Consider the following 14,235-nt stretch of genomic DNA (forward strand, 5'->3'; position numbering starts at 1 on the left):
GCACTGACCTAAATAAAAATATATTTCTCTTGGATTTTGTATGAATTATTCATTATAAAAGTAAATGGAATTGTATATTCTTAAAAATAAAATGACTCTGATATTTCATTCTTGGATTTTTTTTTCTCTGCTGCCTTTTGATGGTTGCCTTCTGGTATGTGACATCCTTTTTTGCTTATGTCTTTAAATTGTGGTACAGAATTTTAGAATTTGAATACTATAATTTATAATGGCATGTTGTTAATATGTACTTCACAGCGGGATTTACACACTCGGTAGATACTGTCTTGGAAATTGTTGCATATGAAGCAAAACGGCTTTTCCGTGACAAAATTGTTGGTGCTAAAGAAGTTCATGTATTTGATAATATTTTAATGAAAGTATTTCAAGGAGATTGGGGATCTGATATTTTGGACAACATGGCAGGTAAAATAAAATACTGTAGATTTGTTTTCCTCTTTTCCCACCAGGATTATTTCAGAATGTGAAGTATAATTCTACTTACCTTGTATTTACACAGATATCTTTTATGTGACATGGGGAGCTCACCATGAATTAGGAACTATCATGGCTGCAGGACAGACCCTGCCACCTCATGGGAGGCCACTTGGCAAACTTAACTCAACAGACTTAAAAGATATTATTAGGAAGGTATGTTAAAACACACACACACGCACATATATACTTGGAGAGGGCATTTTCAGAGGTTTTTATTTCAGATTTGGGGCATAAGACTCAGTAGAATTCTGATCACGGGGAATTCAGTGGTTTTCACATTTGTCTGCATATTTCAAAAGTGTCTTCATAACAACAAGGGGATTATTTTTTCAAAGAGTGACTTTCTAGAATGACAAGTCATGTTCTGCATATTAAGATTATACTGCTATGAAGAGGCTTTGAACATTCATGGAATATATAAAATATATGCATACAGGAAAGCATGGTGGCTTGTGTGGTTAGGATGCTGGCTTGGCAAGCAGCAAGCTCGCGTTTGAGACCCAAGTGCTGCCATGGGTCAGGATGAGCTACCGTCCATGTCCAGCTCTTGCCAGAGACAGGAAAGGACTCCCCAATTGGGTGTCTCCCAGGCAACGGTGATGTCACCGGCTGATCCTTTCAAACAGGAAGTGCCTTGGTGCCTCCAACATGAATGTGATCTGATGCAATGCATACAGGGCTGCTAATTCTGCTGCCCCTTTCCATTACTGCTAGTTCTTTCCATGATACTTTCCAGATGCATGTGTTAAGCAGAGAACAAGGTAATCAAGCTCAGAGGTTTGTATTCTCTAGGACAACTGTCCACTAACCCAGTTAAAAACAGCTAACACAGCAGTGCAGAACAGGCAGTCAACTTAGGGACTGGACCGAAAGGAACAAGCTCATAGCACATCTGTTTCTTCTGACGTAGGCTTCCTGATATAGTAAAAAGCACACAATTAGTCCCCAAACCCCTTTTTTTTATTTTAACGGCTGTGAATTCCTTTCATTCAAGCACGTGCTGTATCATCAAGAGTTTATAAATAGTCCAAAAGAAGTCTGCCACAGTCCTTCGGATAAGGCTGGTAAACACTCACCTTTATCCTCTTTGACATGCTGCCAAAGACCTAATTGGCAATTATCTTGGCAAGGCCACATAGAAGCACAGAGTCAAAAACGGAGCTTCAAAGTACAAACTGACACCATCCACAACATTGCTTCCTGTAAGGCCCATGTGCCTTTGTTTTTCCTTTGTGTCTTATGTGAGGGGCCAGTCATCTCCAAGCCTTACTCCAGAGTCATCCCTTTTGTTTTAACTGTTCTTGCCTTCTGGCAGCCCTGCGCATGCATGCACTTGGAACAGGCTCCCCCTATTCCTCTGCCTCTCTGATGTCCGACTCTGGAAGCTCCGGAGTCCGCACATAACTCTCAGAGTTATGGCCCTGGCCCTATCTCTGCCTCCGATGCAGAGCCCTTGTCTGAGCCTTCCCCAGACTCCAGGACTGGCCAATGTTCCTCCTCAGCCTCCTCACTGTCCGACTCTGCTGCCAGCTCCGCAGGCTGCTGGTGGACCACAACACTGTCAGCCAATTGTAGTGAAGGAGATTGTGAGCTTTGATTATATCAATGCAAACACCATGCACCATGAATTGTTCAGATGGGGATCTTTTTTCTAATTTCCCAGAAAAAAAAGTGCTATTTTCATGCCAGTATCTCCCTCAACAGCTTTAGCCTACTTCAGCAGTTGGCTGCCCATGAAATAGAGTCTCCTTTAGGAGATAGTGTCCTCAGCAAGCAGTAAGTGGAGTGTCTTCATGGCAGAGTAAGCAGACTGGGTGGAAGAGCCCTAAGGGAGCACCAGAAATAACACAAGTATTAAAATAGCAATGCAATCAATGCTCTTTTTCAAAAGCATTTCTATTGAGCTTCCAAATCTCATTAGCTTACCATATTCTAGCCTTTTAAAAATTGCTTCCTGAATAAAGATTATGGGAATTGTCAAAAGAATGAATTAATGAGCAGTAGAATGTGAACAGATTTAGGTAATTTCCCATTTGGACAAATTTGTCTCAAGATTTAGCAAGCCAAGCAGGAATGTAAACATTTTAAAACACAATCATTTCTACATTGCTTCATTTTACTTTCTTGAAACATGAATTAATGAGCTGTAGGATATGAAAACTGCAGGGACCAATCCAGGCAGTTGCCAAAAGACAACACTAACTCAAAGGCGCAAAAGACAAAGAGGACATGAAAGATTTTCATAATGTTCCATTTTGACTAGATTTTTTCAACATTTTATATACCTCATGGAAATACAATTCCAAGAACAATATTTTCTAAAGTGTTCTATATTGCTTCATTTCATTATTTCACTTTCGTATATTGACTAACCTTTTTTCCCCCTCCTTAGGGTATTATTCATTATGGACGAGATAACCATGAAATAGAGATTTTACTTTTCACGGAAGTCTTTGATTATGTGTCTAGAATTGATAGAGTATTGAGTTTTCCTGGAGGCTCACTTCTGTTAGCAGGGCAGAGTGGAGTGGGTCGTCGAACGATTACTTCTTTAGTCAGTCATATGCACGGAGCTGTTTTGATTACACCCAAGATTTCCAGAGGCTATGAAATGAAACAGTTCAAAAATGATTTGAAACACGTAAGTTTTATAAAATATTTGTATCATTTTGAGATGGTCTCTCAAGGAAGTAAATAAAAGACTGCACAGTTAGAAGATTCCAGCCCCATTGTAGTAGTAGTATCAGTAGTATCAGTTTTTCTCTGTGTGTACTTCTGTGGCTATGTCTATGCAACTTGAATTTAATTGAATCACATTTTTAAGGTTAAAATTATGAAGTGGCTTTTTAAATTATTTAATATTCGAAAACATTTATTTTGGAATAGAATGGAATAGATTCTAAGTTAAGAATTCACATTTTTCTAATTATCCGTTAATCCCTACAGTTGGTCTTGCTTCAGACCGATACCCTATAAAGTAGTAGGAATTCTAGCTGAAAGATTTGTAATGATGTTATTTTGCTATTTTCATATAGTAAAATTATTTGTCCTAAATATATTTTAATTCATTTATAATTTAGCAGATAAACTTCCAAAGCTTAAATGCTTAAAATAAACACATGGAATAATGCCAAAACTCCATTGAAATACTTTTAAGATCAAACATACTAATAATATCTCCAAGTTATTATTATTAGGCTGTGCAGCACTTAGAAAGATTCTCCTGAGCATGCAGGAGCAAGCAGGTCAAACCTCTAGGCAACATCTTAAACCAAACATATTTCTTTCCTGAGATTGTGCTGCTGTAATAGAATGTGTAAATAACCTTGGGGGACAAGGGGAAGAGAGACCGACTAGGAAACAATCAGACAAAAGAGGGAGAAGCCCCTAATAGATTAATAGTCAGAGGAAGAAATTTAGGAAGGACTCACTCAACTGCAGCTGGCAAAGTAGCCACATTATCTGAGAAAATATGTGATACTTAGAGAATTTAGCTATCTGTGAATTATTTATAAGGTAAAGGTTCCCCTCGCACATATGTGCTAATCGTTTCCAACTCTAGGGGGCGGTGCTCATCTTCATTTCAAAGCTGAAGAGCCAGCACTGTCTGAAGATGTCTCTGTGGTCATGTGGCCAGCATGACTAAATGCCAAAAGTGCACAGAACGCTGTCACTTCCCACCAAAGGTGGTCCCTATTTTTCTACTTGCATTTTTTACACGCTTTCGAACTGCTAGGTTGGCAAAAGCTGGGACAAGTAACGGGAGCTCACCCCATTATGTGGCACTAGGGATTCGAACTGCTGAACTGCTGACCTTTCGATCGACAAGCTCAGCCACTGAGCCACCGTGTCCCTTGAATTATTTATACATCACCCATTTTAACAAATGACTTGAAGCAGTTTACGTTCAGAAAAGAACAAGCCAATATAAATAATAATCCATTTAAATTAGCTAACCTGAGATGGCCTTGCACCATAAATGCCCATAGATTCTGAAGAGCAATAGAATTTTCAAGGCAACTTATCTCAGTGATGCCAACACTGAAAAGGTGAAGCATCAGAATACCGTCCCCTCATTTCTTGTACCCTACACACTCCAGGTCACCTTTTAGCCTTGAAATTTGAAACATTTCACTGTCATAGTAATTATTAAGGTTAGACACTTTGACATAATTACTATGACAGAGACTGGTAATTATTGTTTAGATCAGTGGTCACCAACTAGTGGTCTGTGGACCACTGGTGGTCCACAAGAAAATTTTGGTGGTCCGCAGAAAAATTATTTGCATTTTTTATATTGCACTAAATACTATTTATCTTTTTTAAAAATTCATATTACTGGTCCTCGGGACTTAAAATTATGAATAGTGGTCCCTTAGGTCCAAAAGGTTGGAGACCCCAGTTTAGATTATTGCATAGGTAAAGAACTTAACTTCTGGTTTCCAGTACTTAGGTATGTGGCATTCTTTGTGAAGAACAATTTTTCCCTGAACACCATCACTCTGTTAAACAAATAATACCTCATAGTTATTCTTATACAATTTCACATTTGACGACGTAATATAAACCCCTAAGTACTTAACCTTCTTTACAATTTCAAATCCTGTTACTTCCTCTAGTTTTTCTTTCTGTTGTCTGGCCATATTTTTTATTATCACTTTTGTCTTTTTCTGATTTACCTTAAACCCTGAGACATTCCCATATTGATCAATTATTTCCAACAAAGATTTACTAGAATTTATAGGGTTTGTTAAAGTAATCACCAAATCATCTGCAAAAGCTCTTAACTTATATTCATACTGTCTAACTCTAATTCCCTCTATCTCCTTTACTTCTCGTATTTTATCCAATAATGGTTCTAGAGTTAAAATAAACAATAATGGTGATAAAGGACATCCCTGTCTTGTTCCTTTCGCAATCTTAAAAGGTTCTGTTAAGCTACCATTGATTATAATCTGTGCTGTTTGCTCTCCATAAATTGCCCTAATTATTCTTAAAAAACCATCTCCAAATTGCATCTTTTCTATTAATTTAAATAAAAATCCCAATGCAATCGATCAAAAGCTTTCTCTGCATCGAGAAAATAAATGCTGCTGGAATAAAATTTTTCTTTTCTAAGTACTCCAGTAAATTAACAATCTGCCTAACATTATTCCTCATCTGTCTCCCTTTTATAAATCCAGATTGATCATTATGAATTCTTCGCTGCAGAATCAACATTAATCTATTAGCTATTATTTTAACAAAATCTTATAATCATTATTTAAAAGTGAGATTGGCCTATAATTCCCAGGTTTAGAACAATCCTGTTCCTCTTTGGTATCAATGAAATAAAAGAGGTTCTCCATGAGGGGAATTCTCCTAGTTGTATCTGATTAAATAATTCCTTAAGTGGACCTAACATCTCATCCTGTAAATTCCTATAATAACTAACTGTGAGCCCATCCGTACCAGGAGTTTTCCCCATTTTAATTGTTTAATTACCAAAATAATTTCTTCCGAGGTTATAGGCCGATTCAATTCATCCGTTTGTTCTAAAGTTAAATTTTTAACCTTATATTCCTTCAAATAATTATCAATATCCCTATTCAATATATTATCTTTAAGATATAAATTTGTATAATATTCTAAAAAGCTTTTTAATTTTATCCTGTTGATATCTCTTTACCTTTATATTCTATTTTTCTATAGTACGTTGTTTTGTCTTTTCCTTAAAGTGTATGCTAACCACCTACCAGGTCTATTTGCATTACAAAAGTATTATGTTTGGCATATTGTATATTTGTTGCCACCTGATCAGCCATTATCATATTAAATTGATTCTGTAGTAACTTTATTGCATCTTTAAGTTTTTGATCATGTGGATTATGTATTAATAATTGTTGTTTCTTATAAATTTCCTCTTCTAAATACCTACGCTGTCTTTGTTGCTTATTTCTCTGTCTATTATTAAGATATATTAATACACCTCTCATAAAACCTTTACTGAGTCCCAAACCATTTCTATTGATGTTTCATTATTCAAATTATAATCAAAAAATTCTTTCATCTGCTTTTTACATTGATTTACATTATCCTGATATCTAAACAAATTTTCATTTAATCTCCAAGTTCTTCTACCCTCTTTTCCATATTGCAATTCCATCCAAACAGGACTATGATCAGACAAACATCTTGGAAATATCTTAGTTTTCTTCACCCTAAAAAGCAAATCATTAGAAATTAAAATAAAATCAATACGTGAGAACGATTGATGCCTATCAGAGAAAAAGTATAGTCTCTTTCCTCCAAATTCGCAGTCTCCATACATCTCTTAACTCAAAATCTTCTATCATATCAAAAAGGATTTAGGCAGCTTTGCATGTGCAGGTATCTTCTTGGAAGAAGTTCTCTTGTCCTTTCGTATCTATTACTCCATTCCAATCTCCCAATATAATGCACGATTTATAATCCCATAGATTCAACTTATCATATAACATTCTATAAAATTTTTCTTGTTGCTGATTGGGTGCATATATACCAAGCAAGAGAGTCCTTTTTGTTTCTATTGTAAGTTCAATAGCAATATATCTTCCGTGAATATCTGCCTCTATTAACTTGGCTGGTATATCTTTTCTCAAATAAACCACTATGCCATGTTTTTTCTCCAAAGCTGAAGCAACAAAATGTTTACCTAACTTTGAGTTTATTAGGTACTTTTGATCTGATAATTTAATATGCATTTCTTGTAAGCAAATAACATCATTTTTAAATTGTTTCAAATAATGAAATATTTTTCTTCTCTTCTGAGCTGAGTTCAAACCATTGACATTCCAAGTCAAGATTTTATTTGCCATTACTGGGCTGCTGAAGCCTTTGAGCAATCAACTGAAGATCGCCCTCCCGTATCTTCGGTCGTGCTCCTCCCACCGCTTCTGTAGCAGAATCCTGAACTTTACTTTGAGTTTGTTGCTCCTTTCTTTACGCTTAAGGGCTCCCTCGTCAGTCTTTGTTCTTGTGGTTGTTCCTCTGATGGTAACATCACTGGAATCACCTCAGCTTCCACACCCATTTGAGTCTCTTGAATTCTTTTTCTATTATTTCTATATCAAATTTCAGCACTGTAGAAAGAAAATCTTTGGCCTTAAGCACTGTGTCAATACGATATCTCCTTCCTTGATAATACACTGTCAAGCCAACTGGAACCTCCCATCTAAATTGAATCTGGTATTTCTTAAGTTCTAGTGTAAAAAATGTAAAGTCCTTTCTATCCCTTAACATCTTGGGAGGAATCTCTTCAAAACCTTCAACTCCTGTTCCCTATTTTCAAGTTTTTCTGAAAAGCAACTTGCAAAATTTGATTCCTCACTGTTCTTTTCAAAAAATAAACCACAATGTCTCTAGGAAGTTTCTTTTGCCTAGCAATCCAAGAATTAACTCTATAAATTTTGTCAATTTGATAAGCAACCTCTTGTGGATCAAGTTCAATAAATTCAGCCAGAGCTTCTGATAAAATTTTTTTTAAATCTTCCCCTTTCTCCTCATTCAAACCCCTAATTCTCAGAGCTCCTTCCATCATTCTATACTGCATCACCACCACTTGATCTTCATTTTTATCCAATTTGATTTGCATTCCCCCCATTCTATTTTCTATTTGTTGATTTGACTGAACAATTTCTTGCACCTCCTCCTCCACCACCTCCAGTCTTTTTGCCAAACCTTGAAAAGCCATCAAGATATCTTCTCTTATTTTTTTATTATTCTCTTTTATTTCTTCTCTTATTTTCTCATTATTATCCATAATCTCCTTAAACCTTTCTTCAGACACTTTCCCTTGCTCTTTAATCAGATCTTCTAAAGCTGGTTCAGAACCCCTTCTGCCCCCAGTCTTAGGTGGTTTAGTAGCCATTTCAGTTTTAAAATTCACAAAATATAAGTCTGGAAACTTCTCTTTTCCCCTTTAAGTATAGGAGAGCTCAGTTCACTTCATTAAAATCCACACATAACATTTCTTATCTTCTTAGTTGCACAGACTGTTTGAAATTCCATTCGTCACTTTCACTCCCATTCAGGCGCCATCTTTAAGAGTCAATTAAAACAAAGGAAAAAAAATTTCTCTTTTTTAGAAGGTAGAAGTCAGGAAATCAAAAATACTTGCAATCCAATAATTGTCCGCTGGCACTCATTCCGTCTGCTTAAAGAGATCCATAAAGATAAGACAATTAGCAGAGATGGACACTTTCTTCTTTTCCTGCTTTTGCAGACACGCACTGAAGTCGGAGGGCAGGAATATTTATGGGACCCGTCGACCCTTCGAGGCTCTGCTTAATTAAAACAAAGCCTCTGGGGAGGTCTACCAACATTTCCTGTTGCTCTTATCTTTCCCTTTCATCCAGGGAAAAAGATTAAAGCTGGCTTTTCCTGGCTTTTATGATGTTCAGTGCGGAGCCCCTTTAATTAGGGCTCAGCGAAGAGGTGGAGCCACCCGGAAGTCTCACTAAGGCTGCATTATTATTACTATTAATCGTCTCATTCTTCCTATCACCCATCTCCTCCCACTTACGACTGTAACTTGTTGCTGTATCCTTATGATTTGTATTGATTGTTTCCTAGTATGATTTGATTGCTTATTTGTATCCTATGACTACCATTAAGTATCGTACCTTATGATTTTTAATGAACGTATCTTTTCTTTTTATGTGCACTGAGAGCATATGCATCAAAGACAATATTCCTTGTGTGTCGAATCACACTTGGCCAATAAATAATTCTTTCTTTCTTTCTTTCTTTCTTTCTTTCTTTCTTTCTTTCTTTCTTTCTTTCTATCTATCTATCTATCTATCTATCTATCTATCTATCTATCTATCTATCTATCTATCTATCTATCTTTGTATAGAAACTACGCAGGTAAAGCCTGAGGTTGTCAGCAGACAATTTGGCGCAAAATTAGCTACCAGAGGCTGATTCAGCAGAAAGCTAGCAGTAGCAGATTATGAGGGAGCCAATCCTGGCAGACTGCCTAGTCCCAGGATTGAGGAATAGTTTTGGAGATATGAGCACACACTGGCCATTCACTAGAAAAAACTTGCCAACTTTAGATCTGTGCTCTTGCTTCCTTGACTGACTGATTAATGTTGGATAGCTGTGTTGGAAAACAGTTATAAATCACAATGTGAAAATCTTGCCTTCTGTATTTGAAGATCAGGTCCAGTTCAGACATTGGGATGGTGTTAACACTGAGGCCTGCTGGGGTGGTTTGGGCAGCTGGTGAGCAAGCTTGCATGGTACAGAGAGATGGCAATAGGCATATGGTTTGAAATATAGAACTGTACACCAATGATGGTATCAGCAGTGAAGCTGGATGAAATGGCTCAAGTTCTGGAGTGCTTTCAAAAGCTATAAAGGAGATGTTAAGAAGTTGTAGTTCCAGAGACAAGAATTATGACTGTGTGAGCCCCCCCAAAAATGCTAGCATGGTGTGCCCCATGGATCAGTTCTTTTTTCTATTCTATTAAGCTGTCTTTCAGTAGTTATGGTTGGAGGGGGTCTCAGCAGCAGGTATTCTCTGTACGTATCCTCCTTTGGAATAGCATGCACCCTGATGGATTCCCCCACTCCCCCCCCCCCAAAAAACACCTTATGGTTTCTAGTAGCAGGTGAAAAAGTAGCTCTTCCAGAAGATATTCAAGTTGTACCATATTCAATTCAGTTATTAAATTTTAGTATTAATTTGAATAAAATGTTTGTTATCGTTAGTTGCGAAGTCGTGTCCGACCCATCGCGACCCCATGGACAACGTTCCTCCAGGCCTTCCTGTCCTCTACCATCCTCTGGAGTCCATTTAAACTCATGCCTACTGCTTCAGTGACTCCATCCAGCCACCTCGTTCTCTGTCGTCCCGTTCTTCTTTTGCCCTCAATCTTTCCCAGCATTAGGCTCTTCTCCAGTGGGTCCTTCTTTCTCATTAGGTGGCCAAAGTATTTCAGTTTCATCTTCGGGATCTGGCCTTCTAAAGAGCTGTCAGGGTTGATCTCCTCTAGAACTGACTTGCTGTCCAAGGGATTCGCAGGAGTCTTCTCCAGCACCAGAGTTCAAAGGCCTCAATTCTTTGGCGCTCAGCCTTTCTTATGGTCCAACCTTCACAGCCATACATTGCAACTGGGAAAACCATAGCCTTGACTATACACACTTTTGTTGGCAGAGTAATGTCTCTGCTTTTTAGTACGCTGTCTACATTTGCCATAGCTTTCCTCCCCAGGAGCAAGCGTCTTTTAATTTCTTGGCTAGATTACTATTTAATTACTTTTACATTTTCTTCCATTTCTTTTTAACTGTAAACTGTTTAAAGATCATACCACAGATATTTCTTTTGTTATACATGTCTCAAAATTTATGTTTGGAATTATATAATATTAAACCTGAATTCTTTTTCTTGTTTAGTCTCATTGTAAAGAAAGAATGCTTTTTTTTTCTCCAGGTCATGCAACTTGCAGGAATTGAAGCTCAACATGTTGTACTATTATTGGAAGACTATCAATTTGTCCAGCCCACTTTTCTTGAGATGATCAACAGTTTATTATCATCAGGTCAGAAAACTATAATTGGTTGATAGCTTGTAAATAAAGTCACTACAAATTGTTTAAAGTAATAATTGCTCAAATTTCACTAGACATTGGGTCTATAGTATATTAGATGTGATCAATTACACTGATTCTATAGTTAGATCATCAATAATATTGTTTCAAAATTAGATAACGGTTTAGAGATAATACTCAACAAAGCACATTGTTCTCAAAATGTTCACAGAAAATATAAAGAGAAAATATTAGAAAATATTATCTATGTACTACTAAAACTCTAATTTCTGTAATCCTTAACTGGGCAAATTGGTGGATCTCAGGGCAATTTTTGAACCAAGGTACCTCAAATAGACTAATTTACCAAATGTGTCCAAAATCTGAGATCTATAATTCCTGTGGGATTGAAATATGGCAATTTTTTAAAAAAACATTATGTGACATAAACATCATAAAGCAGTTTATGACATAATACAAAATGTCATAAAGTATTTCCTATGCTGATATTTGGCTGCTATACAGCACAACATGAACTATTTCAAGGCAGATACATGGCTGAAGGTGTTTCAAATTTTCCAGTGAGGGCAGTACATTGAAGGCTTTGAGGTATCTGGTAAGGAAATATCTCTGAAAGGATGAGCCAGTAGATCATGGGTTGTCTATTGAAAACATAAATAGATTGAGTATAAGATATTCGCAACTTCTCAGTGTTGTTGGTGTTATATTAACTGTGTGATTGGACACTATACATTCTATTACACGCAAATATTTTTAAGATTTGGAAACATGCGCTGCAAAATCAATTTAAGAGAATGAACACTTCCCTAATGTAAGTCAAAACATAATCTAGTGTTATGAGAGCAAACTTCTTCAAATCTTGAGCTTCCCTTTCCTCTCTCTACAATTGAAAGATTAAATAACATCCTATAACATAGCTAAAGTGAAAATGGAAAACATGATACATACTGAAAATTATTGTAGTAATAATTTTTGTAATAATATTATATTGTTATAATAATTTTTGTTTAGTTTATATTTCCTTTTCCTTAGGATCTAATTGTTTTTGAGATTAATAACATTTCCTTCAACTTCTTGCAAAATATAATGTTCAAAGATACAGTAGTAATTTGATTTTAATTTGGCACATATAAAACATTGTGAAAACTATCTGAAATAGGCGAAGTTTCTGGACTGTACACAATAGAAGAATTAGAGCCACTCCTATCCCCTTTGAAAGACCAAGCATCACAGGATGGATTTACGGGACCAGTTTTCAACTATTTTACTTATAGTAAGTGAATGAATCCATATAATAATGTGAGCTATTACTAAAATAGTGAAAAAAAGATACCTTCAAATTGAATACAAAAAATGGTCATAAATAATGATAACAAATCTGATGGGATTTTTCTTACTAAATATATATATATACTTTGCAATTGAATTTTAATATTAATTTCATTGTGGCTAGAATCTTTGATTCAAGAAAATCTTTAACGTATCTCTGTTACAACATTTTATACATCAGACTTCTTAACATTAAAAAAAAAAAGTAAACAACCGGCATGCTGGAAAGAGAAATGCTAGCCTTCAGGATCATAATATTTATTAATGTCACTGGCCGCCATATAGTTTCTTACAAAATAGGAAGGGGAAGTTATTGCAATGAAGTACTTGATTTAGAATTGTGCCTGTTTTCCCAGAAATGGGGCAACATTTAAGCTAGGGGAGAAGGGAGTATTCTGCTAGGGTGATGAGGATAGTGAAGGAGATGGTGGTGAGCATTACGGTATATCAATGCTTTATCATTAGTTATGTCTGCCGTGGTATCATCTTTTTGTGACTGAGCAACAATCCCATTCTCAAACGACTATGTGTGAGTAAACTGCTGACTATGCCCATGGCATAGTCTTAAAATTTCAAACACCCCAAAAAGTTTCTGGGGAGAATGCAAATTAAATTTAAATTCTTACCATTGCTTGCTCATTAGTTTGGTTTTTTGTTTTATTGCATTTATGGCTAAATACAAATAATCCAAATTCCTAACACTAAGATCCAAGTTTTTAATTAAGTCACAGTGAAACACATAGGGTAGTTGCAGCTCCATTTGTGTTACTTTTTTTTTTGTAAAGTTTTTTTTATTTTATACACACACACAGCAACATACAATGCATCTTTTCTGAACAGAATATCAGCCAGGTACATTTTCAAACCAAATTTAGTTCTTCTCCCAACACATCTTACATGCTTTAATCAATATATTTTCTCTCATTTTTAATTTCCTTCTTATATTTCTCTTTGTAAATTTAATCTACCCTTCACACCCAATTTTAATCTTTTATCAAATTTTCCCTCTCTTCTCCCCCTTTTTCTACTCCCATTTTTATTAAAGCCTTATATTCCCATTTAATAGTTGTATTCTTTTATCTCTTCTATTTATCCAACATCAACATCAATCAGGTATTTACATTTCAATGACAATTCATACATTATTAACCATAATCAAAAAAAGAAAAGAAAAAGTAAGAAAAAAGTCAATTTTCTTCTTAATATCATTTCTGAAATATCATTTATAAATCCATAATGACCTCCAACCTTTTTTCTTATTTTAAATTCCATTCTCAATATTTAAGTCATTTAATATATTGCCAACTCTTTTTGTGCTTTAAATTCCTTTTACACCTCAACCAGTATACATTTCAATCCTTTTTTATTTTCTTCCTCTTTCTCTTCCTCCTCTTTTTTCCTTTTTTTTCTCTTAAAATTCTCTACTCTCTTTGCTTGTCCTGTATTTCCATCAACTCTCCTTCTTCCCCCTTCGCCCGTTTTTATCTTTTCTCTATTAATCCCAAAATGATCCTTTAATTTTGTATTTTTTCTTCCCTTCTTTCTCTCCTTGTCTCTTCCTTCCCTCCTTATTTTTGTTTACCCTCTCTGTTTGTAATATTTTCCCTTTTACTTTTCTCCTTATTCCTCTTTTAATGATTTCTCTGTTGTCACTGTCAATCCCAGTGATATCTTCTAAATTCTTTGTGCTTTTCCCCTTTTTCTCCTTATTAATCCCTTCATCTCTCCCTATATACTCATTTGATGTTTCACAATCATTTAATATTTCACAGTCAATTTTTGTTCCTTTGTTTTCCAAAGCCCTCTCTTGCTTCATGGTTTCTTTGTTTTCTGT

The 14,235-nt window shown here is 35.7% G+C and overlaps 1 protein-coding gene across 2 annotated transcripts in view; it reads left to right on the forward strand.

Annotated features, from left to right (window-relative positions):
• DYNC2H1 (dynein cytoplasmic 2 heavy chain 1) overlaps positions 1–14,235 on the forward strand; it is a 159,620-nt gene that overhangs the window by 60,870 nt on the left and 84,515 nt on the right. For both annotated transcript variants that reach the window (XM_058186002.1, XM_058186003.1), the window contains exons 47-51: positions 259–426; positions 521–651; positions 2,891–3,139; positions 10,955–11,063; positions 12,232–12,345. In XM_058186002.1, coding sequence (XP_058041985.1) covers positions 259–426; positions 521–651; positions 2,891–3,139; positions 10,955–11,063; positions 12,232–12,345 — 771 coding nt within the window. The remainder of the gene's footprint in view (positions 1–258; positions 427–520; positions 652–2,890; positions 3,140–10,954; positions 11,064–12,231; positions 12,346–14,235) is intronic.

Source organism: Ahaetulla prasina, chromosome 5 (genome assembly GCF_028640845.1).
Source record: "Ahaetulla prasina isolate Xishuangbanna chromosome 5, ASM2864084v1, whole genome shotgun sequence".
NCBI classification, from domain to species: Eukaryota; Metazoa; Chordata; class Lepidosauria; order Squamata; family Colubridae; genus Ahaetulla; species Ahaetulla prasina.